At 40.3% G+C, this 27,553-nt stretch overlaps 1 protein-coding gene across 2 annotated transcripts in view; it reads left to right on the top strand.

Moving 5' to 3' along the window:
• LRP6 (LDL receptor related protein 6) overlaps positions 1-27,553 on the top strand; it is a 127,764-nt gene that overhangs the window by 68,783 nt on the left and 31,428 nt on the right. For both annotated transcript variants that reach the window (XM_061476347.1, XM_061476346.1), the window contains exons 6-10: positions 5,025-5,421; positions 6,276-6,447; positions 20,671-20,887; positions 23,068-23,357; positions 26,116-26,342. In XM_061476347.1, the coding sequence (XP_061332331.1) occupies positions 5,025-5,421; positions 6,276-6,447; positions 20,671-20,887; positions 23,068-23,357; positions 26,116-26,342 (1,303 nt within the window). The remainder of the gene's footprint in view (positions 1-5,024; positions 5,422-6,275; positions 6,448-20,670; positions 20,888-23,067; positions 23,358-26,115; positions 26,343-27,553) is intronic.

The following is a 27,553-nucleotide window of genomic DNA, read 5'->3' as shown; positions in this document are numbered from 1 at the left end:
TTCGACCAGGCAACTTTTACCTGCTGTTGTCGTATTACTGGTAATTTATCATCCTCTCTACAGAACATACTGGGATTTCTCCTTTTCGGTATTATAGGACTGTTCTTCTAAGTTTGGCAGAGCTACATTTAAATGACCTGTTTGATAGTTCATTTTACGAGAAAATTCATCTTACAAGTTCATCGTTGGAGTTACATTCTTACTAATGCTTGATCTCTGTCCATGTGCTCAGCGTCTGTCTTTGCCTGTAGTGAATTTTACCTATTTCCTGCATTTGCTACTACCAGTACAGGTGTGTGGTTTCTACTGAGAAAACTGGTGGTGACTTCAGCTGAGCAAGGAGAGGAGAGCTTCCTCATACAGAAAAAGCACTCCTTAAGACTTTGATTTCAGCCTTTATTTGGCCATGCCATTCTCTTCCAGGAAAGCATTCTATTTCACCTGTGGATGCTCACATCCTATTTCCCTGCTAGGCCTGGAGGCAGTAATCAGAAATTTGCGCTTCCTTTTGCAATTTAGGGCTGCCCAATGGGTAATTTGCTTTGTCAGGAATAGCCAGAATCCTGATTTGACTGCACAGATCAAGATGCTAATTTAACATCCAAATTCTTTCATTTATTTTGAAGGGAAGAAAAACATACATGATTTCAGATGCTTTTTTGTCTTCTAAGGCAAATTTTAAGGTTGAGCTTGCCTAGATGAAAAATATCTTGTTTCTGTTATAGTTTCAGGGGTTCTCTGACAATCATGACTTTACAATTGAGGAAAGGCATTTAGGAAAGAAATAGTTTGGTCAAATGTGTGGTAAATCTATTGAGGATGCATAAATAATCTTGATCTCTCAGATATAGAGAATGCATTATACACGTCCTAGGTCTAGCATTTCTTATGTATGAATTCCTGGGTGTGTGTGTATGTAGCTGTAGTAGCCTGAGCAACCACTGATGGTTTTAAAGTTCAATAACTTACAAATGACTGAGGCCTGTATATCATTGAGAAGATGTAATTAATGTGAAGGTTAGCAGGGCATTAGACGCTGGACTTTAAAGCTATGCTGTTGCATGTATTTGCATGCTTGTTCTGTTTCTCCATTTCTCCCCCTTCCCTTGACTTCCAGTGGCACATAGATTTAAATTATTTTGATTTTATAATAGTGACTTCTTGAGCAAAGTATTAGTTCCAGCACTAATGTAATGCACCAGCCGTGAGCTTGTAATCCCAGCTTTCAAAGTGCTTAATAAAAGTAGGCTAAAGCTCTCAAGAAGAAGAGTCTGGAGTAAAGCTTTTATGTCCATATTTAGACGTCTTAAGTAAAGGACTTGATTTTAGAAAAATTGCTAACTAGCCTGAATATCCCATGGCTTGAGGCGCTGCTAAAAAGAATCTTGAGCTTGGTTCCCAATTCGAATAGTTTGGGAGGGTTGGCTTTTAAAACAAATTATGGATTCCTAAAATCGCTTAGGATTGTTTGGGAGACCCGCACAAAGGGGAGGTGGAAGGACCTGACTTTAAATATGCGACAGCGGTATGCTTACTCTGCCTGCAAGTATTTGCATGGAAGCTTTGTACACCATGGTTTGAAGGCTGTGAGCCCACACCCCATCATACCTAGTGGTCTGTGCCCTCAAACCCAGCACTGTATTTGAGATGCATGTGTGACTACAGGCATGCTCATGTTGAGTGCAGTAGAGCTCACCAGTAGTGAGAGAGAAGGGTGCAGCATGGGCTGTAAACTCTGCTCCAGGTCTCTTGTGTGTTTGTATAGGCCACTTCATCCTCATATGTGCAGTTTGAGATGTCTAGAGGAAAAATTGCCTCAGGTCTGCATATGCCTGGTGAGGTCAGAGCTTTGGTTTCAGCTTCTGTGTACCTTTTGAAATCGAAGTGTTTTGTATGTTTATGGCTCATTCCAATCTCCCAGTAAGTGCTGGTATACTGCAGTTATGCTGGCACACAATTTGTATTGTCTTTTCCTGCCTCTTCATTCAGTTTTTTCAAGTATGATTCCATGCCCAGGATGTTCTCCATCATGCTCATCATTAGAGGCAGGGTTTTTCTGGAGAGACAGAGTGAGGAAGTCTGGAGACCTCGCTGTCACATTTTACCTTTTGCATCGTAACTGGCCATTGGAGTACTAGTGAAAAAATCGATTGCCTCTGTTACATCCTGGCAATCCTGAATACCTTGAGCAGTCTGAGTGGTGGTCAGTGCCTAGCCACCTAAACTTTGTATAGTTGGTATTTGCCACAAGAATAAATTGCTTTAGTTCTGAGACCACCATTTTTCCTTGACTGTTGTCAAGGTGGTAATGAGATCAATCCATAAACGTGCCCAGTTCTTGCATTTACTGTTTTTGCTATTGTCAGGATAAGCCTGAAGGCATTCTGAGTAATCTTTCCCTCAACTTACCTTGAGTGAGATGCTTCTCTACTACTCGGTTTCTTTTTTCTGAACAGAATGACTGGTGATCTAACTAAGCAGCTGGGGTGTGGGTTTGCAGATGGGTGGGTAATAACTCTAAAGTAAGCTTTCAACTTTTTACTGCTTGATTGGAGGGGTGTGGGAGGGTGTTTGATTTGGGGCTGGAATGTTAGTCAAGCCCTGAGATAAAAGACCATGAAATTCTTAGCTCAGGGATCCAGAGCACAACATGGGTTAGCTGAAAGCCAGCCATTTCCCAAAGCTCAATTAAAGCTTAGACTCGGTGAATTATTTGACTGAAGAACATTGTTGCAACCCGAAAGCAGGATACTGAAGCTGTGGAAATGAGTCATCTTTGAGAAGAATTGGAAGGTCAATTGGTCAATTTCAAGGGTGAGTTTCAGCAAAGGCATGGTTATACTCAGCCAGGTCTTTCTGAGGACCTGGCACTGGTTCTTCAAAATGACTGTCAGCTTCAGCTGGAGCGCACAAATAACTTTTAAATTATGCCTTGCACTTTTTCTGTATGTGGTAGATTACATACAGCTGTCTAACTGTTTAAAATCTGAAGTTAGTGCACTTGTTCAACCTTACTTTTACTAGAGAATGCTAAAAAGGTATTACTGTTTGGGTTTTTTATATGATTTTCATAGTTTTGTGTAAAAGGTGAGTTGGATAAAATGGTCATGAAGTTGGTAAGAAAGAAAGTAATAGGGTTTTCTTTCTTACTTGAACCTAAATTGTTGGGATTAGTTATGTGCTAATGCTGTATATGACCATAATGCAGCTGAATGGTTGTATCTTGATGCTGAATTGTTTGATATACTTAGTAGTAATAAGTACAGATGTATATATAGACTGTGACAAGATTAATTGCTTCTGTAATTATAAAAACAATCTTACTAACATGCCTGTTTTCCATTTACTATGTCACATGCTTTACATTATTTTGAAGGATGCATAGACATGTAATTACAGGTTCCCCCTTCCTGATATTAATTAATGCATAAGGGTTATTCACTAGAAGAACAATTGGGTAGTGTGTACATGTGTTTCTAAACACAAGGTGTTGTAGGAAAAAGGATCCCAAAGCTGATTTTAATCCCTTGTGGACTACCAATCAGGAACAGTTGTAATAATATTTTCAACTTCAGTTGCTGAAAGGTGCTGTTTCTTGCAGCAGTGTGAAAGTGTCTTAGATGTTTTTAATGTGTTAAACTTGCTGTAAATGAAGCAATGGCTGCTTTGGAATGTCTCCAGAGTTTGGCATGCAGTGAGGTTTCATCTAGCACCAACAGCAATTACTCAGTGTTTTAAAAAGAAATTTGGCATCAGACACCAAAATTCTTTCTTCATCGGCAGCCTGTTTGCTTTAGTTTTTGCTCATTCAGCCTTCTAGCCCTTATTTCTATCTCTGTAAAATCAAGACATGGACAGCAGGTGGCTTAGCGATTGCTCTTTTTTTCACTGCAATGTTGATGTATTTATTTTCCTAAACCTTCCCCACCCTTGCCTTCCCCCACTTTTGTCCTCACACCTACATCAGTCCCTGCCAAACCCTTTGCCCTCACTGTTTGAGGGCAGCCATTGCAACACACTTTCCCTGCATTTAGGATGCACACATTTTTTTACCTTAGCTCAGGCTTCCCTGAGGCTTGAGCTGGTCTTATCTCCCTGAGACTCCAAACTGATAAGCCAGTTTAATTGGAATGGGGTGTGGTGGTTGTTCATCCTTCATTACATAGAAATCCAGTGACATAGAATAGAAATTGAAATGAGAATGAATTAGAACAGACAATAAGTACATCTGTTGTTGATCAGATGACCAGCACGTGTACCATTAAACAGCTTGTGTTGCCCTATGTGAAAACATCTTCTGCAGTGCAGGCTGATCTTAGTTATTTATTATGATTCTGACCTTTGATCTAGAAGCCAGCAAGGCTTTTGTATGCTCCAGCTCAGTATGAGTTTAAAAGACAAACTGTCATTTATCTTCATGTCTTCAATAAGCTTGTTCACAACAAATATGGGAGAAGCTGACAGCTCTCCTGCTTTGCATGGTCACTGGGCAGTTTTCAGTTCCCAAATCTGATGACTCCTTTCTCAAAGGAGATTTACTTCTGGCGTTGTGTATTACATTTTTCCCCGCTTCTAAGCATGTTGTTGAAACATGCACCTTGTTTGTCATGATTGTCCCCTATATCAACAACAGCAAACAGTCAGTAAATTATTTATATAATTAATTTTTTATGTAAGAGGCTGTAGGCCATCTGTTTATTTGCATAAAATAGCAGCAGAGTCACTGTGTATCCATTTCAGTACCTTTAGAGGGAATGACAGGGATAGAAAACATGTCCAGCATAGTACATTTTGGTCATGGAAATGACCACTGAATTTTCTCTGTAAACACATCTGACTTGTTCTGCAAAAGAACAGCCTCACATTTGAAGCCTTTTAGTGGAATACTTTTCTAGTGCCCGTCAGTTTGATTGGGTTCTGTGAAATCAAGGCAGCTAGACTAGCTTGTACTACAATCAGGTTCGCTATTTGCAGGCTTACTGCACAGTGTGTAAGATGATTGTGTTTTTGTCTTATTCATGTAGGTGCTACTGAACTGCTGCTTCTAGCGCGCCGGACAGATTTGAGGCGAATTTCCTTAGACACCCCAGATTTTACAGACATTGTTTTGCCACTGGAGGATATCCGCCATGCTATCGCCATTGACTTCGATCCTCTAGAAGGTTACATCTATTGGACTGATGATGAAGTTAGGGCCATCCGCCGCTCATTCATTGACGGGTCAGGTAGTCAGTTTATTGTCACAGCACAGATTGCACATCCTGATGGCATTGCAGTGGACTGGGTTGCCCGAAATCTGTATTGGACTGATACTGGCACAGACCGTATAGAAGTTACAAGGCTTAATGGGACCATGAGAAAAATCTTGATATCAGAAGACTTGGAAGAACCCCGAGCTATTGTGCTGGATCCCATGGTTGGGTGAGGAGCTTTTCGTGAGCATTTTTTATATATTAGTCATGTAAAGAAGATACCTCTGTCTAACTGTATATGCGGATAATGGAATGCAGTGATAAATTTCTGGGCCTTCAAAATGACAATTACTGGTATTCTTTCAAGTTAAGTCTCTGAGGCACAGGGACTGCAGCTCTATTTTGACCACCTGTGTAGTCATTCTCCTGTTTAAAAAAATGTTTGTGGCGTAGGTGGCTCTGTTTATTCTAGCTAATAACACTGTTTATGCTGTCTCGCTGGGCAGGCTGATATGGGAGTTTGGTGTAAAGGGACAGCGTGTTTATATGTTTGTGCTTTTTGAATGGTTAGGACATCCTTACTTAGGTAAAAAAATATATTTGGGTTGAAATGTACTTTTCCATGTGCAGTGTGGTTTCAGGAAACAGCAGTTCAGAAGAAGCTGTGTGAATAGGATCTGGGGAGACCTTAGAGCAGCCTTCCTACACCTAAAGGGGCCTATAGGAATCCTGGAGAGGGGTTTTTTAAAAGGGTGTGTACAGATAGGACAAGGGGGAATGGCTTTAAACTGAAAGAGGGGAGATTTAGATTGGATAGTAGGAAAAAATTGTTCACTAAGAGGCTGGTGAGACCCTGGCACAGGTTTCCCAGAGAAGCTGTGGCTGCCCCATCCCTATCAGTGTTCAAGACCAGGTTGGATAGGGCCTTGAGCAACCTGGTCTAGTGGAAGGTGTTTGTGCCCATGGCAGGAGGCTGGAACTAGATGAGCTTTAAGGCCCCTTCCAAACCAAGCCATTCTATGATTCTATGAATATTGAAACTTTGGATCAATAAGAGTTCTTAGGATTTTGTTTCCTTTGCAGGTACATGTACTGGACTGACTGGGGAGAAATGCCAAAGATTGAGAGGGCAGCACTAGACGGCTCAGACAGAATTGTGCTGGTGAATACCTCGCTCGGCTGGCCAAATGGACTGGCACTGGATTATGCAGAAAGCAAAATATACTGGGGAGATGCCAAAACAGACAAAATAGAGGTTTGTAATTGCATCTGCATTTTTAATTCCATGGCGCTATAGAATGTAGTTATTCTACTTTTCTAGGTGTTCAAATTTAGATATAACCCCAGAGTGCAATGGGTTAATGGTTGATTTGTGCTTTGAGAAGCAGTTCACTTTCTTGTGTGTCTTTGGGCAAGTTGCTCACTGTTCTTGCCTTGGTTTTCTGTGTTAAAAACTGAAATGATATCCATGTAGAAGATCTCTCTTTTTAAGAATGTGTGATTAGAATCTGTTAAATAACTCGGTTCTTAGATTGTCAAGGAAAAAATGATTTTTACTGAGAGCAATGTTTGTAGGTTAAAAAAGAAATCTCATTCTTTGCGCTGCTCAGCTTAGATGGCAGTAGAACATATTTTAAAGAAATAAATCCCATTTCACATGTTTGTACACCTACAAATCCTCTGTAATTTTCATCTCCCTTGTTTTGTTGGGGTTCCAGCGAGGGGAAGGGTTTTCCTCTCTTTCTGGTACGTTCTGCTGAAACTTTTAATTGGTAGATTTACCTTTCTTTTGATGAATTACAGCTTTCCTTAGGTAGTCTTTACCATTGCAAATAATTTTCAGCACTTAGCACATTATCTTCTCTTGCCTTATGAAATTGTTCTTTATTTATAACTTCAAATAAGTCAATGTGAAGTCATAGTCTTGCACTGGAAGGTCACGTAACTGCTTGTTTTCCTTCGGAGTCAAAGGAACTCCAGTCCTGCAAGGTGAGTTGCTTTGAAGCACTCCTCAGGAGAGCCTTAGGGAGCACAGTTTTCTTTGTCCTGAAAGCCAGATTTTTAGTCTATAATTCACCTAACATTATACCAGCCCTGGGAAAAGAGCAGGGGGGTGAGTGTCTTAGCTGTGCTTAGAAATTTATTTATAACAGATTGGGCACTTCAGCCCTGATACTGTCTTGGACTTAGAATGCATTTTGCAAAAGAAAAGCGTTCTCCACTCTCATGCTTGCCAAAACACTGAAAATTTTTCATGCGTTTCAGTCTTACTCAAACCATGGTTCCATATTCATTAATAACAATTCTGTTCAGTGCTGGATCAGGTTGTGGTAGAAATTTTCGTCTCGATCAAGCATGAGCTCACTGCTGCAGTTCTGTCAAACTGGCTAGAACGCTTGATAGAGTGTTTCTGCCAACATTACAGTGTCTGTGGCAGGACAGAAGATATCTGATCTGGCACAAAGTCTGCAGGGACAGTTTCCATTTCATTGTTTTTAAACCAATGTGAGCCAGAATGAGTTTGTTCCAGGTTGTCATGTAAGATCTGTGCAGGGCGTCAGAGAAGATTTATCGTCTTAAGGTTTCAGAATTACTAGTTACTGTTTTTTTTTTTCCTGTGAGGCTCCAAGTGTTAGAGTTATGAATTTACTGCTGCTGCTTTTTATAAAAAGTTAACATTTGTTAACTCTTAGTAATGCATAGAAAAACTTGAGAAAGCCTGGCTAAACACAACCGAGAAGAAATTCTCCCACAGTTTTTCTTTGGTGTTTTTGGATTTTATTTGCGGATTTGATTTTTACTTTTTTTTTATTAGTTAATTTAGGGGTACGTGACAGAGATCTGTAAAATCAAGAAAATTATGTATAAGGTGACCAGGACCTTCCCACACACACTTTTTTTTGATAGAAGAAATTGTCCATTCATAATACTGGCAGGTGATGGGTGCAGAACAGACAAAAGCAGATGATTCTTCAAACAGTGTGTGATGAGTTGTGGAAGTGGTGGTGGATGTTAAAAGCTTACATGTGCTACTAGGAAGACTGAGTAAGTCTGTGGAAGGGAACTCCACTGCATTTTACTAGAAAATTGCCTTCTGAACCACAAATCACTGAACTGTAAATTGTTGTGGAATGAATGAGTCTTGTTGAAAACTTTCAGTGTGTTTGCTTTAGTATGCTGTTCTGTAAGTGTAAGTTTTAATTTTTCTCTGAGAATGGATACTTGGGTGGGACCTATTTATTGAACCCATACAGCCTCTCTTTTTCTGTGTTGAGGCCATTCTATTCCTTGATGGTTTGGGGAGTCTTTATTCTGTTAGCTTGTTGCATTAGCTTTAGGGAGAACTTTGTGTTCTTCCTTAGAGGTACTATTGCTGCTTGCTTAACTTGCTAACTGTGCTTCAGAGGGACAGAAATAGGTTGAAAATCTATGACCTCTGATAGCGGTAGATTGGAGCGTGAGCTCAGTGCGGCTTCTGTAATTAATAAAGCATTGAATGGCTCTGTAGGATGAAGAAGGGAGTGTTCATCCGAGGGAATGGTTCAGTTTCAAGTAGATTTTTTTTCTTTTCCCTCTCATGTGCTAAGTAATGCAAATGTAGTGGTGAGTTTCTTTACTGAGGAATCTTAGTGAATTTTCCCCAGGATCTCATGTGGCCTCTTTGTAACCTTTTATGAGAGACTGGCTTTGTTACAGTAGGTACAGAAATCTCCCTACTTTCTAAATCTATGATAGCTAAAATACTACTAACATTTCAAGTCTTCCCTTTTCCTCCCACTGCCTTTCTCTCTTACGGCAACCGTGAATCCTGAGGAGATTTGTTACCCTTTCCCTGCTCTTCCCATCCATCTTGTTTATCAGTTTAGTGGAAGATAATTTGACCTTCAGTAAATGTCTTAAACTTACATTTGGACAAAGGACACGGGCGAGGTGCGACGAAGAGGATATTTGTGACAGGATCAAAAGATGAAACTTGGAATTGGACATGAAGACATCAGACTAAGTGCCCTGTCCCTGCCTTGTTTGTTATGCGTCGGTATATATTGGGAGGGGAGGGTAAAAGCAGGAGAAACACCTTTGTGTACTTGCATTCTGTTGCCTTTTAAGCAGTTTTTCATACATGATTATACATACATACTGCTTTTTTCCCCCACCCCTTAGTATATGGAATTCCTTATAACCAATATTTAATTACAGTGCTACCAAAAGGAATGCTTCTTGCAGGGCTATGTTTCTGGTTTATTTGTGCCACATATGAGTTTTTATTATTTATTTTTTACACACTGATTCATGCTATGCTGCTCTGGAGCCCCCAGACGATAATAAAGCATCAGCAGGGGTTAATGGAGATGGGTAGGGGGTACAGCAGGAAGCTTTTGTTCCCATTTTATCTGGCAGCCTGCAGCAGGCAGAAGCAGGCTGTGGCTCAACAGCTTCGTCATTTATCTCGGTCAGGTTTCACTGCTGATAAACTTCTATTGAAATGGATGGCTGCTATTGTGCTTACCAGTAGGGAAGATTTCTCATTGACTTGCTACAGGTTTAAAGCATTTTCCTGCCGTGCTATGAGGTTAAAAATGTATGATCTGCTCTGTTGAATTGGTCTTATGTTTTCCTGCTCAAGTGACTATTTGTCTTCTGAGCACGTACACTACCTGTTTTAAGGCACAGGTTGGATTTAAAATGGTCAGCAAAGCTCATATTGATAAAGCAATTATAAATGGCTGTGTGCTGTGTGGCTGTGTGCATTAGGAGGAAATAACAGTGATATGGCTGATTTCTCACCATTTTTCAGTATTTCCTTCATTTTTCTTTATTCATCTTCTTTCCTATTCTCCATTCTCGGAGCCAGAGATGACACCCACTTACACCTACTAGTGGTGAGTTTAAAGAAAGGACTCTCTGCTTCCTATACAGACCCACCATTATCTAGTGATTTTTGAGTGCAGCTCTAACTTGAAGTGTTTCTGCGTTCCCAAATCTATTAGCTGTGCCTGGCATTACTGTCTCTAATCCTCATGATTAATATGGAAAGTCTTATATCCTGCTGTTTTTCAGAATAAGTACACATAAGTCTTCGGAACCCAGCCTTGTCAAACAACAGAAAGCAGATGCTGCTAAGACTTTTTTGAGCACAAAAATCTTGAACAGAGAGGACCTTTTTGTCTTTGACCTAGGAGCTAATAGCTTGGCATCTAGAGAATGCTCTAATTCATATTCTAATCCTGAAATTGCAGGGCTACATTTTCCTCTGATGACAACTCCCTCAATTTTGCTGCCACCCTAATAAGGAATTTTTGTTTTCTAAGCATTCACCATTTATTTTCTGACTGAAAAATTCTGTGTCGCAGCATTAGTCTTTGTATTGTGAAATGCTGATGACTTACCAACCCTGATTACTGATCCTACCCCATCCACCCTACTTTGAAGCAGAGGTTTGAAAGTTGAGAAGCAGAAACCATTGAATTCCTAGCTGTTCAACACTGCTTCTTTTGTGTGCTTTGCATTAAGGTTTTGCAGGTGTGAGAGGTAATGTAGTTGAAACAAGGTAGTTGAAGTTGCTTCGCTGTTTAATGTTGGCCACATTTCTTTGTCCATCTGTTTGGGATAGTTGTGGCACTTGGGAACTTCATTCAGCAAAGAACAGCAAGTGTGTGCTGCGGAAGGTAAGGGCAGATCCCGATACTCCATCCCAGTTTCAGAACAGTAAAGTTTACTTTTTCAGGGATTTTGCAGCTGTTTCTTAACTCTGGCTAGGCCTACATTAAGAGAAAACATATATATGTATGTATATATACACTTTAAACTTAGTAGTAGAGTAAGGACTGCTTTAGAAAATAAACCAAAACCAAAAAATGACAAAAAAAAGCCCTCAAACAACAACAAAAGCACAGGTTAGTTTATACTTTCTGTAATTCCCATTTGTGAGGTTTCTTTTGAACTTCTGAATGAACTTAAGGAGGAATTAAATTTCATTATACAGACCATGATAGGAAAGCTATATTACAAAGCAAATGAGTGACCGCCACAGATGACATACTAGTGCAGTCTCCTTACTGTCAAAAAGCCAGATAAGCATTCGAAGTTTGTTCTTATTTAAAAAACAAGAAAAGGAAAAAATAGAAAAAATTGAATTCCTTTCTTGCTTTGGCTTTTACGCATGGTGCTACAGAATTTTCACTTAGGCACGTACCTTTTGCAGCTGTTCAAAGTGTTTTAATGTAGAAGTAAAAAAGAAGAAATATACTTAACATCTATGTTGGTTTCAATTTAGGAACATTAAAAATTCAAGTTTTTATTCCTTTTGATAAACAGAATATATAAATAAAACTGAGATACAAAAAGTTTTATTATTGTGACACTCATTATAAACTATTTGTGCTGAGGAGTTCTCAGAGAAGTCCTGTGGGATCTGCTGTCATACTTACTGGAACAGGGAGAGATTCCTGCACCTAACAACAGAAGGAGGATACTGAGGGAAGGTTTTGGGTAGATACAGCCAGAATTCTTGTCCAAGAGTAACATAACTCTGTATCTGCATACCAAGCATGGTATTTTTCCAAGAAGTCAAATTACTGCCCTAAAAAAGATGTGATATTACAGAAGACTTCAGCATTCAGTTTTAAAATGGTTCTTGTGTCATAGATGTATGTTTTGCCCTGAAATCTGTGGGTGGTTTTTAACTAATGAGATGTAGATACCTCCAGCTCATTAAGTTGTCTTTATAGAAAATGTTAGAAACTTCTGCAGTATGCCTTGCTTTACCCTAAAATAAATGTTTAGAATAGATTGGATGAGTCGTACTCTAAAAGCACCTATTCATTTCTCTGAACTCTAAGGAGAGCCTGGAGCAGTGAGAGGCAGATGCTCACACTCAGGATATGTTTGAGCAGAAGGTCATGCTGGCTTCTGTAACCTTTTTGAATGTTATTGTTAATGATAGAAGTTAAGCTCTCTCAGACTTGGTTGTTGCTTACATCCCTGCAGCTTAGCTGAGGCTTTCCACATTGGAAATTCAGTGATGTTTCTTAGAAGCTTAGCTAATGGATGAGCAGTCCCATTTTGCTAATGATAGCTCTGTAACCCTCCTGGCTCCCAGTGGCTCAGCATGGAGCTGATTGGAGTACGTTTGGATTCCACTAATGTGTCATAGATGTTTCCTAGATTTTTCCCATTGGAGTTAGGAAATGGTATTTTAGTTTATGCTGTTTTCCCATCTGGAAAGTAATGAGCAGTCAGTACCAGATACCCAAGGGAAAACACAAAAATCCCTCAAACTAAACCAACTAGATCATCTGACTTCACTGAGTCCAACATACTGAAAATAACATTTGATGGCAAGTTGGAGAATGATGGGAAGAGATACTGAGCCATCTTCTGCATTTCTGATTCAACTGAGTACTGTTTGTCAGTCTGTTATTATCCCTTAACCCTCCAATATTATGCCTGGGATTTTTTTTGCCTTCTCCAAAGCACAAAAGATTGTACTGATCTTGGAGCTGGGGTTCTTCAGAAGCATTCATGTGACCTTGTGATCCCTCTCCATAATTATTCAGCTTTCCTCACAAAGACTTTTTATTTCACTCTCAGTTTTTTTTAGTCCTAACATAAACTTTTCATCTGGTACTATTCATGATGATACAACTTCACAAAGGTCTGTGAGAAGAGGATTATAATAAACTGAATAACTTTTAGTAGGCAGGTAAATACATATGGTGGAAGGCCAATCTTTGGACATGCAGAGGCACTTGGAATTAAAGTGATTTAGCAAAGGGAGCAGTAGAATCAATCTAATAGCTTACTGCCACCAAAAGAACAGAGGCTTTTGCCCATGTGCAAGGGCATTAGAGGTTGTATTGCTGAACTAAATCTTGTAAAACTGTCCCCCAAACCACTGTGAGGGTTCAGGTTGGTTTTAGCTAGTCTCCTTTGCTTCCTGCAAAGTATGTGTACAGCTACTCATAGGACTTAGTTGACAAATGGAAAGTTGCAAGATCAACGTAATTAGCTTCCTCTGTACTCCTATAGCCTATGCCCATGTAACAGAACACACTCTTGACTTCTGCCACTCCACCCTGTGTATTAATGTACCAAAATTAATTTTCATAGCCAAGCATCTTTATTCACCTGTTGTAGCACTCAATCTTCTCAGAGAAGCCTCTTTTTTTTTTTTTTTTCTCTCCTGTGAAAACCTCTCTTCTCATTCTCTTCATCATTTCAGCTCGATTTTTTTGTCTTAGACTGTTCTTCACATATGCAGGGGTTCTTTGTGTTGCATGAGACTGCCTAGGAGATGTCACATCTGATTGTCACAATGGTGTTAAACTCCTTTCCTTGCCTTCTTGTCACTGTACCTGACTTGAGCTGTTTCATTGAAAACCCAAACAATTGTTTCTAAAATTAAATTCCATCACTGAGAAAACATTTCTGCTGTTGGAATTGATTGATCTGGGAGCTGAGAAAGTTGCCCTATTGTGAAAGAAATGAGCTTATAACAGTGTCTGTAGCATGGTAGAAAGGGTATTTATGAAATTAATCTCTAATCTGTTTTTATGTATTTATCATCACTGCAGTCCTATTAGGAATATTATCCATGCTCAGGAAAACTATGTTTTGAATACTTTGGGAAAATGATTAGAGCTGAAAAGGAAATTGAGGGTGCTGGGGAACTGTTAAATTAGAAATTGGTAATGGCGATTAGAAAACGATTAACGGTAAGAAATTGTGGAGTTGGCTGGAGGCAGTTGGTTTCTGAAGCAGATATATAATTCCAGGTATCCCTTTTGCTGATTTATCAGGATTTCACTGCCGTGAAGAGATGGCTTCTTGTTTCCTATCTGACATTCCTTAATATTTTGGAATTGAGGGGAAATGCTGTTAACACTAAGTTAATTACACTGACAGAATAATTTCCTCAAGCTGAGTTGAAAGTTTTGATTGTTATTCAGAGAGAGTATACTTGATCAGGACTTCTCTTTTAGAGGGGAAGACTGATAAAACTGGAAATTTAGACAAGGTGTTCCTTTTTTCTTCTCTTCAGCACTGCTGTTTTATGGAAGATACACGTGTTAGTTGTTTGATATAGCCGTAACAGTAAAATCATTCTGGTCCATTCCATTCATGTTGCTTAAAGAAGAAAATTGATAATACATAATTATCAAACATTGCCTGAAAAAAATGCTAATGTAATCTTTGGAAGGCATTCTAGCTCTTTTAGAGTTCTTAAGAGACATGCTGCTCCAGTTTTCTTTTTTCCCTTAACCAAAGAAGTTTAATGAGTGTTTTTCACTTTTCTGATATAGTAAGATTCATGTACATTTAGATGGAAGATGAACAGTAGTATTCTTGATTAGTAGTTTTGTGAACTGAGTCAGTATGTGTTGTATCAAACAAACACCACATGTAAGTATTTATCACAGGATAATCAGGACTGAACTAACTAAGCCTAAACCTTGACGGTTCCTAAACTATTTCAGGTATAATGTAGGCCTCATTCAAGATTTTTTTTTTCCATGGTACGTTGAAATATCTGGGATATATGTGTTGAATTCAGTATTTCACAGCTCTCTTACAGTAATACTGCTTTGAATTGATCTTACACAGATCAGTGATAATGATCAAACTCATAAGAAAATCACCATTTTATTTTTAGTTGTATCTATTCTTAGAGCGCATGTGTGTGACCATGTTGAAAATGTGAAGGTGGTAATGCTTTCTGATGCTTTTCTACTGTCTTTCAAGCTACTGCAAGAAAACCAACTTGTCATTGGAATAACTTAAGAGTTTAAGGACTGCTCAGGAATTTACCTTTTCTTTTTCTGTGACATTTCTTTCATTTAAGTCCATGCCAAATGGCTGGGATTTTTTTCCCAGGCTTTAAGATAAACTGTATATCTGACAGTATATTTCAACATGTACCAAAGACACAGGCTAGTGTGTTCTGCATCTGTGGGACACATGACATGCAGAGCACTGCCACCAAGTCAGAGCACTCTCTTATTCTTTATCCTTTCAGAAGGAAGATAACTGCTGCAATTGTATCCTTACTGTGAGTCGGGGGGGGGAGAGATGATTTCCAGCTGTGGTCCCTGCTAGAAGTTTTGTAGAGCTGGTGCATTGATAGCAGTAGTACTTGAGCAGGGCAATTGAGGTTCTGTATATTAAGTGGGATCTCCTGGCCTCTCTGAGGATCAGTAAGTGGGTACTGGTAAAGAGGGTGAAGTTCAGGAACCAGTAGATGGATGAGTCTCTGTTGTTTGTCCAAAAATTGGCTGTCAAATTTAAAAATCAGGGCTTAGGATCAAGTTATCTTGTTGTAAGATGTTTGTAAATGTTTATGGATTTTACAGGAGGAAGTTGCTTGTGTTTGGTTTTGGGGTTTTGTTTTATTAATGTGCCTTTCTGTGAAATTAATAAAGTTCTGGCAGCATCTTGTGTAGCTGGGGGCTTTCAGACCATCACAGAAGCCTATTCCATTCTTGTAAGTAAGTGTCAATTCTCTGAAGATACAGAGTTACAAGCCATTGTTTGTAAATTTTTATTGTGTATTGACTTTCTCTGTTGCAGTCATCCCGAGAGAGAGCTTAGCATCCATGATACTTAGCCTGCTCCCTGATTATTTGTAACTACATCCAAAAGAGGACCAAGGAAACTACCGGCCCATTAGTCTTACTTCAGCCCCTGGAAAGAGTTCTTCTAGAAACTTGCAAGCGAAATGAAGCAGGTGATTGGGAAAAGCCAGCACAGACTTACCAAGGGCATATAATGCCAGACCAACCTGATCACCTCCTACAACAAAATGTTTCCTATCAATATGAGAGCAGTGGATGTTATTTACCTGGCCTTCAGCAAAGCATTTGACATTTTCCCACAGCCTTGTCCTAGACAAACTATCAAGATACAGACTCATTGGATACTCTGTGAGATTGGTAGAGAACTGGCTTACAGGCTGCACTCGAAGGGTGGTGACTGGTGCTTTTTACTCAAGCTTGCAGGTGTCACAAATAGAGTCCTCCAGGGATGGATACTGGGTCCCATGCTGTTCAATATAGAATCATAGAATGGTTTGGATTCAGGTGACCTTAAAGATCATCTAGTTCCAACCCTCCTGCCACAGGCAGGGACACCTTCCACTTGACCAGAAATCTACCCTCATTCAGTTTAAAGCCATTCCCCTTTGTCCTGTCTTCATAAATGATCCAGGTTTTGGCTTGAAAACACTCTCATCAAGTTTCTTGATGACACTAAACTAAGTGGTGAGGTGAGCGTGTCAGAAGGGAAAGCTGTCTTCCAGAGAGACCTGGACAAGCTGGAAGAGTGGGCTAGTGCTCATGACTTAAAACGGAAGGTTATGGATTGCCCACTGTCACCCTGATTATGGCACTAGGTTTAATTACAAGGAAGTCATACCAGGTTTGTCTGGCAGCCTCCCAGGTTTACACTGGCAAGTGTGTTTTTTCCACGGCTGCGTGCTGTCTTCTGCTCTGGGAGTCTTCAGTACTGAGGCTCTCTGGTACCTTGTAGAACTGGCCTTTATGTTTGATATTGATCTAAGTATGGCCTAATAGGGTCAGAAGGTTTATATTATTAGCATCTTCTCAGTGCTGTGGATATGACTTAGTAGTGTACATCTGTCGAGCCTGCACTGGCTTTGGTCCACTAGACCTGAGTTGACTACTAGTCTACATAGCTTTGCCAGGGTTCTAGCACAAGCTCTCACTAGAGAGAGAAAGAGTTTTTCCACATGTGGGTTAGGTATAATGATTCCCACAAGTGGGATAGGTATAATGATTGGGCTCTAGACTTAAACCGATCAAATGACAAGTGTAAACTACTGTCCATTCAAATCCCAGATTATCAAAAAGGGAAATTCACTGCATTAGCCTATTTATCACAGTTATTACTGGTATTCAAGAGTTAATTGAATCCAGGGTATCTGACAGCAAGGAAGACCCTTAGAATATTTCACTGTGCAATCCAGTCTGTAACTTTTAAAATAGAAGTAATGCTTCAAAGTTGTTATTTTATTGTTCCTGCTGACCATTAAGTGCAGCATCTTAAAGTGCAACCACATTTTCAGGATTAATTCATTTATTTTGAGTAAGCTGTAATTTCGTGAGACCATAGGTTTGCATTCATTATTGTTGTAGGATAAGCAAAGCCCTTCTCCTACAGGCAGCATATATCTCGTATTTTTTCTGAGGCCATTTAATTTTTGTACTACTTTCTTCTTTTTTTTTTTTCCATAGAACTACTCACTATTTCACTAAAGGTAGTGTTTGTGGTTGCACCACATCTGTTTCCTGTTGTAGTCTATATTCTCACTGTGGTTTGCAGTATTCAGAATGGCCTCAAAATGTGAAACCCACACCACATTGTGGTTAAAAGCAGCATAAAGGGAGACCCTGCTTCATAGCAGCAGAAGGTAGGGTTTTTTTAGGGGGAGATTCTGTGGGTCAGGCTTCCCTGTGATGACCCTAACCCTTGCCACTTTCCTTCTGCATTACACCAGACTGTTTGGTTCTGTAGTATTCATGAAATTCTACTCAGGTCTTCTAAAATATGGCCAAAGTGAATGTAGACAATGTGGTACTGTGGAACTATTCGTATTGTGGTACCTGGCTGCTAGTGAGCAGATGTTTGTGCTAAGTAATATTGCACACATGTGCCCAGGTAAGACTGTAGTGGGAGTAGGATGTCAGGTATGTGTAAGTACTTTCAGGTAGGCACCTGTTTTGTCTAGGTGACATTAAACTGTCTTTCAAAATAACCTATATGTGGCAAAGCAAAAATTAATTAAAACCAGATACTTAATCCTTAAGTCCTGCCTTCTCTTTTCCTGACTTTCTTCCAGTATAAGAGAAATTTATTTGAACAGCTCCCCAAAAGTTTGCCAAAGAAAGTTCATCCTGCCTCATACACTTTCCAGCTAAATCTCTTTGCCAGTAGTTAAACACTCCCTTAAATGTAGAATTTTCTTCCTTTTATAAGTACAAGGCAAAAATCATAGTGTCTAAAGATACTGCTTTGTGATAGTGATGTTTTACTGTTTATGACTGTGTGGTTTTAGTTCACTCACTTTGCAACATCCATCCATTCTGTGTATCTTTTTGGTCTGCTTAGCAGGCACTAATTGCCATGTATTAATTAGCTGCAAGCAAATGGCTTATCTCTGTAGCTTAAGGGGGAGGGGGAAAGAAATCATCACAGAAATGTAAAATTACTGTGTAATGGTTAGAAAAGGGGTGGTAGACAAAAGGGGATGTCCGGTTTTGCCTGGTGACAGTTCCTTGAAGGAATGGTGGACTTAAGGACTGTAACTCACGGTTTATTTTACAGATGTTAAATTTGTGTCCCTGGTTCTAAAGTTAGACATTAGTCTGTTGTTTAGCAACATCGTTTATCAAAACAGAGTGTAGGAATCATGCTGCTAGTAATTGAGAGAGCCAGCAGATGCTGAATTTTCTGAAGTAGAATAAATGCAATAGCAGGGCTGTTTTCAAAAGGAAGTCCAGGAATTAGGCAATTATGCTGGGCTCTGAGCCCAGCTAAACAATCTGATAGGAAAAGCTATGTTTAGATTTAGTTATCAGTGTAAAGGACATAAGTTACAGCTTTAGGATGGTAAATGCACCATAATACAAAGTGAAGCTGCAAGTACCATGCTTGACTTTCTAAAGGACCTCAGTGAGAATGTAGGGAGAAAAACCAAAAATGTTTCAGCAAGTAATGCTCATCTTACTTTTGTGATGCATGTGCATTAGTGCACTTGTGGAAATGTGCTGTGTATGCTAGACTGAAGATTTTTTTTGGTAAGCCAATTCCACAGAGTAATCATGAGATTTCGTAAAATAAGTAAATGTAAAGGTTATTGCTGCAAACCAGCAAGTATGCAGACCCCCTTTCATGTGCACATAAAGATTTGGTTCCCTTTCTAACATCCTGAGAGTAAATATAGTAATGTCGGGAAGTTTATGACAGGGAATAGTTTTAAGGAGATCTTGAATTATTGTGAAGATTATAGCATTTTCTTCCACTTTTTTACTGAACTTAATACATTTTATTAACGTGCACGTTATACTGTATGCTAAGAAAGCTACGGGTTTCAGTTCTGTTTCTCTGTACCTTTCCTTCCTCCCTCCCCATCTGTGCTTGGGTAGACAAAAGGTAGGAGTTGCTCCAAATTAGCCTTCTCGTTTCTCATGAGGTAGGAAATTCTTCTGACCACAAGACATCATCCCTCTAGCCAGAGTTACTAAACCAATTGATCCTCAAGGTTGTTGTTGCACAAGTCTTTGGGTTTCAGCCATGAGAAGAATGGGAAATGATACAGACTTGTCTATGCTATCTTAATTCCACAAGGCAAATGAGTGAGATTTGAAAACAGGGATTTAATAAGTCACTTTTTTTTTCCAGACTTTAACTCGGAACATTCTTGGGTAGTGGGAAGGATGTTGTAATGTTTCAGGGATTGGTATGCTGCCTTGAATTTTGTGAATCCCACCGCTTAGGGAAGTTTTTATATTAAGGTTGTGGGGTGGGTTGTTTTTTGGGGTTTTTTTTACATGCTGTAAACTTGAAACAAGCAGAAATACCTTACAAGGAACTTTTCTATAAAATTGCAGCACTGAATCATTCCTATGCTTAAAACATAGGACTCTCTTCACTCCTGTCAGTATGGTACTTTTAATAATAATACTTGGCATTCATAAGGTACTTGATTGCTTGAACGTGCATACATATGCTTAATTAATCCTTTCAGTGCCTTTTTGAGGACCTTAGGTATTACTTCTTTTTAGCAGTAGAGAAAAATGACACAGTAAATTCCAGTGTCTTGATCAAAGGCATGCAATTATTTACAGACTATTACTGTTCCTTCTAGTACAGAAAATACTGATCTTAATTTAGAAGAATGTAGGACTGGTTCTTTGTTCAGATTTGAGAATACAAAGAAAATCTGTAGATCCTCTTGACTGTTTGGCTCAGAATTTATGGGATGCCTCCTCTTACTGCTGTCTGTAATTTGGGCAAAGCTCACTTGGGTGGGGCTGTGGACTACAAGATGCTAAACCAGGACTCCTTGACATTGTAAGCCTGTCTTTATTTGTGTAAAACAATGTCTCCCATTTAAAACTAAACCAAGAGACAAGTCAGAAACAAGAGAGACAACATCTTAACAGGCACATGTAACATTAGTTCCTACAGCAAATATAAGGAATGTTGTGTCATAATTTCACATCATGCTCTGCTTACAAAACTAACCTTATACATGAGGGAACCTCCGTGGTTTTTAGAATAAGTACCTGTTGAAATAGTTTTGGTTTTTTACTAGACCTCTGTGTAACATTGATGGCATTTTAATGACCAGGAGGTTATTTTTTAATTTGAAGTCTTAAGTGTGGAGTGGCTAGTTAATCAATCTCTGCTAAACTGTGACAGATTTATGCTCTATATGTAATAAGTTTGTGTATATCCATAGGTCATGAATGCTGATGGAACTGGGAGACGAATTCTGGTGGAGGACAAACTGCCTCATATCTTTGGATTCACATTGTTGGGAGACTATGTTTATTGGACAGACTGGCAAAGACGCAGTATTGAACGTGTGCATAAGCGCACAGCAGAGAGAGAGATCATCATAGATCAGCTGCCTGATCTGATGGGCCTGAAAGCTACAAACGTCCACCAGATAATCGGTGAGTAAGGCTGCTAATCAGGCAAGTAAAATGAAATAGAAAATTTCAGCAGTGCTCTTCTGCAGGTATTGCTTTCTACCAAGTTACGTTTTCAGGAATGGGCAGAATTCAGATCTATTGCAGGATAAGTGTAGGCTGCAGTTTGATGGGATAGGGGTAGGCCTTTTGTGAGGTGCTTCAGTTCTCTAATATGGAAGAATATCAAGCTGGAAAACAACCAAGCACCCCCCAGAATGGGTAATTTTCTGCTGCTTAGGGAATTGGAGCAGCTCATAGGTCTGAAGAACCCTGGATCCAGTATGGGGAGAAGGATCATGGAAAATGAGAACTTCTCTTTGTAACAGCCAGCTGTTTATGAAGCTGCAGCTGTAGCAGCTTTTCATCTTGCATTCTGGACATGTGCTCCTAGCATGAGAAAGCTAAGAATGAGCCAGTTTTGCTCTGTTCAGTACTTTTCACATTAATACTGCAAAATCATCTTTAAAAATAAGTAGACATACTTTCTGCCCTGGAGTGTCTGTGGCGTGAAAAAGGAGGATCTAGCTTTAAACTGGCTATTGTTGGCTACCCAAATACTGGTAGCGGTGTAACTGCAGCATCACAGAACTCATCACATTCCTTGAATATCTGGGTACGTGAATAAGGCTTGCAGCTTCTTGTTGCTGTGTCTGGATTGTACCCCAGGAAATCAGTCAAACATAATTGAGGTATATCCTTCCTGCTATGTTAACAAGGTGCCCTAAGGTACATGAGCTTTAAAAGCAGGTCCCTTTCCAACTGTGTGGGTAATCGAATTTGGTAATGCTAGGCCTCTCTTAGTAGGTAGATTTCCAGCATGGGCAGGTACACAAGTTAGTATAGCAAATAGCTGCTTTTCTAGCATCCTGGGGAGAAGAGACTGTTGAATGGATGTGAAAAAAGATCTGCAAATTTTTCATCTCTAGGAACACAATTGGGGTATGTAACTGGACAGTGTACTGCAAAAGGCAGTGAAACATGTACTTGTTTACTTAGAATAGTTATAGAATCATAGAATAGTTAGGGTTGGAAAGGACCTTAAGATCATCAAGTTCCAACCCGCTTGCCTTGGGCAGGGACACCTCACACTAAACCATATCACCCAAGGCCTCGTCCAGCCTGGTCTTGAACACTGCCAGGGATGGAGCATTCACAGCCTCCCTGGGCAACCCATTCCAGTGCCTCACCACCCTAACAGGAAAGAATTTCCTCCTTATATCCAACCTAAACTTCCCCTGTTTAAGTTTTAACCCATTACCCCTTGTCCTGTCACTACAGTCCCTAATGAAGAGTCCCTCCCCAGCATCCCTATAGGCCCCCTTCAGATACTGGAAGGCTGCTATGAGGTCTCCACGCAGCCTTCTCTTCTCCAGGCTGAACAGCCCCAACTTTCTCAGCCTGTCTTCATACGGGAGGTGCTCCAGTCCCCTGATCATCCTCGTGGCCCTCCTCTGGACTTGTTCCAACAGTTCCATGTCCTTTTTATGTTGAGGACACCAGAACTGCACACAATACTCCAGGTGAGGTGTCACGAGAGCAGAGTAGAGGGGCAGGATCACCTCCTTTGACCTGTTGGTCACACTCTTTTTGATGCAACCCGGGATACGGTTGGCTTTCTGGGCTGCAAGCACACACTGAAGCCGGCTCATGTTCATTTTCTCATCGACCAGCACCCCTAAGTCCTTCTCCACAGGGCTGCTCTGAATCTCTTCTCTGCCCAACCTGTAGCTGTGCCTGGGATTGCTCTGACCCAGGTGTAGGACCTTGCACTTGGCATGGTTAAACTTCATGAGGTTGGCATCAGCCCACCTTACAAGCATGTCAAGGTCCCTCTGGATGGGACCTCTGGGTGTTTAATGTCCATTCAGAGCCTGTGCTGTGAATCAGGAACACCAGTAGCTGTTGGAGTCCAGATCCCTTTCCCTCATGATGGGTTTATTTCATGGGATCAGGAAAACAAGCACTGTCTTTCCAGCTGAGTAACATCTGTCCATAGGATTACAGGAAATGAATAAAAATTGCTTCATTCAGAGAATAAAAGATAAAAAACAATATGTATTTCCCTAAGGACTCATAGTATCATTGATGCGTATGAAAACTGGCTTCATCTTCCAGCTGAAGTCAGTTTGTAATGATTGTTTTTGCTTTCGTTGCATGCTTAGGTACAAACCCTTGTGCAGAGGACAACGGCGGCTGCAGCCATCTCTGTCTGTACAGACCACAAGGCCTTCGCTGCGCTTGCCCCATAGGCTTAGAGCTCATCAATGATATGAAGACCTGCATCGTCCCAGAAGCTTTCCTGCTGTTCTCTCGGAGAGCAGATATCAGACGAATCTCTTTAGAAACGAACAACAACAACGTTGCTATTCCACTCACTGGGGTCAAGGAAGCTTCTGCTCTGGATTTTGACGTGACAGACAATCGGATTTACTGGACTGACATTTCACTGAAGGTAGGGACTTTTCTGTATTGGCTGTTAAGTTGTTGCAAGGTTCTTGAGATACTTAAGAATGGATTGACAGGGTGATTTGCAAGATTCAAGGGATAGGTAAAAGAGCATGTTCCAAGAATGGCATGCATTGTTGTAATACTAACGGCATTCTCTCCTATGTATCTTTTGTATTGGGTTTGCATGGCAAGGTTTTGGTAGCAGGGAGCTACAGGAGTGGCTTTGTGAGACCTTTTAGAAGCTTTCCCTATGTCTGATAGAGCCAGTACCAGCAGCTCCGAGACAGACCGGCTACTGGTCAAGGCTGAGCCCATCAGCAATGGTGATAGTGCCTCTGGGATAATATTTAAGAAGGGGAAAGGGAACTGCAGCACAATAAATGGCAGCCAGAGGAGAGGGGAATCAGAATGTGAGCAAAACAGCTCTTCAGACACAAAGGTCAGTGAAGAAGGAGGGGAGGAGGTACTCCAGGTGGTGGAGCAGAGATTCTCTTGCAGCCTGTGGTACGGACCATGGTGAAGCAGCTGTGCCCCTGCAGCCCACACAAGTCCACAGTGGAGCACATTCCACCTGCAGAACCCCGTGCATGAGCAGGAGGATGATGTGACCCCCAGGGAAGCCTGCATTGGAGGAGGCTTCTGTCAGGACCTTTGGCCCCATGGGAAGAGGAGTCCACATTGGAGCAGGTTTGCTGGCAGGACTTGTGGCTCCATTGTGGATCCATGCTGGAACAGTGTTTTCCTGAAGGAAGGGACCCACACTGGAGCAGTTAGTGAAGAACTGGAGCCTGTGGGAAGGACTCACATTAGAGAAGTTTGTGGAGGACTATCTCCAATGGGAGGGACCCCGTGCTGGAGCAGAGGAAGAGCATGAATAGTCCTTCCTGTGAGGAGGACAGAGCAGCAGAGATAATGTGTATGAACTGACCACAGCCCCATTTCCCACCCTCCCTGCCACTGTGGGGGAAGAGGTAGAGAAAGTAGGAAGTGAAGTCTAGGAAGAAAGGAGGGGTAGGGGGAAAGTGTTTTAAGATTGTTTTATTTCTCATTATGCTGCTCTGATCTGATTGGTAATAAATCAGTTTTCTCCAAGTCCAGTCTGTTTTGCCCGTGGTGGTAATTGCCGAGTGATGATCTCTCCCTGTCCTTATCTCAACCCAAGAGCCTTTAATTATATTTTCTCTCCCCTGTCCAGCTGAGGAGGGGGGAGTGTGATGGAGCAGCTTTGGCAGGCACCTGGCATCCAGCCAGGTTCAACCCACCACATCATTTAAATGTAATCTGTACATTTTCACATAAAGGATTAGTTTGCAAAAAGTAAGTTTTTATGGCAGAAAGCTGAGAAGAATGCCATATGGCAGGAGGAATCACAGATGTTTCGCCAGATATGGTTAGTAGGGGAAGCCTTGTCTTGGGTCAGGAAGTGAAAATGAGTCTTGCTTATCCATTAACTTGTGTAGTTACTGCACATGAGATATATTGTGAATCACAGCCTTTTTAAAACATGTCTAGGGTCTCGACTAACAAATCAGAAAAGGTTGAAGTAGGTGTTTAAATGTGGTGGTTAATGCAGTGACAGAAATCTGTCTATTGTCTATTATCTCTGTTACCAGTGAGTAGTTATTCCCTTTGTTTTTCATGGGTTGTAGATGGATTCTGAATTGTGAGCAACAAAAATCAGTTTTTAATGAAAGTTTTCTGCATTTGGATTGAGATCTGTGCCAATAACTCATGGGCTTTTGTAACTGAAGAATCATAAAAATTTAAACCGCTGTTTTAGTAAGCTTGAGCGAGGTGACTTGGCTGAACTCTTTAGGTATGGTATTAATTTGAGCTGTGTTTGAAATACAAATAAAGCAATGATCTGATCAATTTTTAAGGGTGATACAGATGAAGACTGAGATACAAACTTCCCTGCTGTGTACTCTCCCAAACTGACATAAATTTGCAGGTAGCATCCAAGCTGTGAAGTAAACAAACTATTGGTCTTTGTGTTAACTTCTGATGGATTATGGGTATGAGGAGCCTGTGTGGAGGGGAATATTAAGGGCACAGAAAGGAAGCCCATGTTTGCCAAAAAGACTTTTATACCATTCTGATGTTATTTTTTTACTTTCAGGCTTATAAGTGGTCATAGTAAATCAGGGAATGTCTAAATTCTGATGTATTATTAAGATGTATTTCTGGCTGTATTTGTTGCCACAGGCTGATCCATGATGGCAAGAGTTAAAAGAATTCTTTTGAATAAAGACCAAGAAGAAATTATACTTAGTGAAATTAAATTAAACCATCAGTATTGAAGGACTTGTGCTAGTGAGCTAATCAGTTGTTAGATTGTTTTATTCTATTTGCTGTTCTGTCCTGAAGTTTTTCATTAGGCTGCTTTAAATAACACTCAATGCTGTAACATTGATGCTTTTGTATAGTCCTGGGAGAGCCAGAATATTTCCCCCTCAAAGCTGGCACTGAGTTATTAAGGTCACTTTGGCATGTAGACTGCTTAATTGAACCAGACTAGTTATCCATTTATTTCCCCAGTGAAATTCTATTGTAATTGACACAGAATACATTCATAGAGTACAGTAAATCGTTACCTCTGAATAGCAGCATTGTTCGCCTAGCAAATAAGTAGCATATTATAAGATCGTCTTTCCTATGAGATGCCTAAATCTGAAAGTGTTTAAAATGCAACAAAGAAAGCAACCAGCCCAATGACAGACTGCTAAAATTTCTAATTTGCCTGTATCTTTGTATCCCTTCAGACCATCAGCAGAGCATTTATGAATGGCAGCGCACTGGAACATGTTGTGGAGTTTGGCTTGGATTATCCAGAAGGGATGGCTGTAGATTGGCTGGGGAAGAACTTGTATTGGGCTGATACTGGAACAAATCGTATAGAAGTGTCAAAGCTGGATGGACAGCATCGCCAAGTGCTGGTGTGGAAAGATCTCGACAGTCCTCGGGCATTGGCATTGGACCCTGCTGAGGGGTAACTTGCTGATTTAATTTTGTTTATGAATGGTGAAAAACAGCATCGTAATACTTCCTCTAGGGCATGTTAGTTAGGCACTGCATGTAAATCCTGAGAGAACTGAGCTGGGGAATACAACCTGGTAATTTAAAGTATGAAGGCTGGAGGAATATGCTCCTAATGTCCTGAATAATCATTAAGAAAGCTAAAAAAAATCAGAGGAGCTCATTAAAAAGGGATTTATATTTAGTTTTTTAATTAACCACAGAATCAAAGTAGCTTTAGGTTTATGGAATTCATTAATTAGAAAAGGACTATAGCATTGAAAAGGAAAATATTTATCCTTTTAAAAATGAGGATCCTTTTTATCACAAGTTAGGGTCCAATAAAGGTATTAAATGATTGAGTGTGGGGGAGTGAAGCTTATTGTCTGAGAATAAGGAAGGTGTTTGTTTCTTCAGATAAGGGGGCCTTTTTAGTCGGTATGGACAAGAGAAGCAAGGACAAAGAACAAGTGGAAACAATTATACCCACCTATCCCCAAAATGAAGGATTTCCTGAGAAGAAACTTCTCAGTTGGATTCAAATGTAATAGCAAAGTAGGGCACTGAGCAGGGGGAGGGAGGAAGGAGCGAGGCTTGGCAAGGCAAAACTATTTATTTAGCTTCCGAAATAGCTCTCCTACCATGAAATGCTCATTTGACATTAATTACTGCAAAACCTTTTTGAGGTTTTACCAACATTGTATTATTTTACAAATGAGGGAACTTCATTTTTGAGTGTTATGAAATTATCACAGTTTCCAGTGACACTGCAGGAGTTACAGCAGTGCAGAGAACTGTGAACACATTCCTCCTGCTTCATCTCAACAAGGTGGTGGCAACTGTTGCAGTGATTAGTGTAATTGAGTTCTCCCCTGCTGGGACACAGATGTGGGCTTCAGCCCTGACATGCCAAGGGTTGTCTGGGCAAGTATGTCAGAAGTTATCTGAGACCATCAGATTGTTAGATCCAGTTACTCAAATTTTACACTGGGAATAATGTTTTCTTTTATCAGGGATTAGGGTTATATTCTTCGTCAGGGACTGTAGTGATAGGACAAGGGGTAATGGGCTAAAACTTAAGACAGGGGAAGTTCAGGTTAGATACGAGGAAGAAATTCTTTAGTGTGAGCTCTGAGAGTAGTGAGGCACTGGAACAGGTTGCCCAAGGAAGTTGTGAATGCCCCA

Source organism: Pezoporus flaviventris, unplaced genomic scaffold (assembly GCF_033815535.1).
Source record: "Pezoporus flaviventris isolate CSIRO_AGI_PZ_B2104156 unplaced genomic scaffold, CSIRO_AGI_Pfla_v1 ptg000096l, whole genome shotgun sequence".
Taxonomy (NCBI): domain Eukaryota; kingdom Metazoa; phylum Chordata; class Aves; order Psittaciformes; family Psittacidae; genus Pezoporus; species Pezoporus flaviventris.
This window is presented reverse-complemented; position numbering and strand designations above follow the sequence as displayed.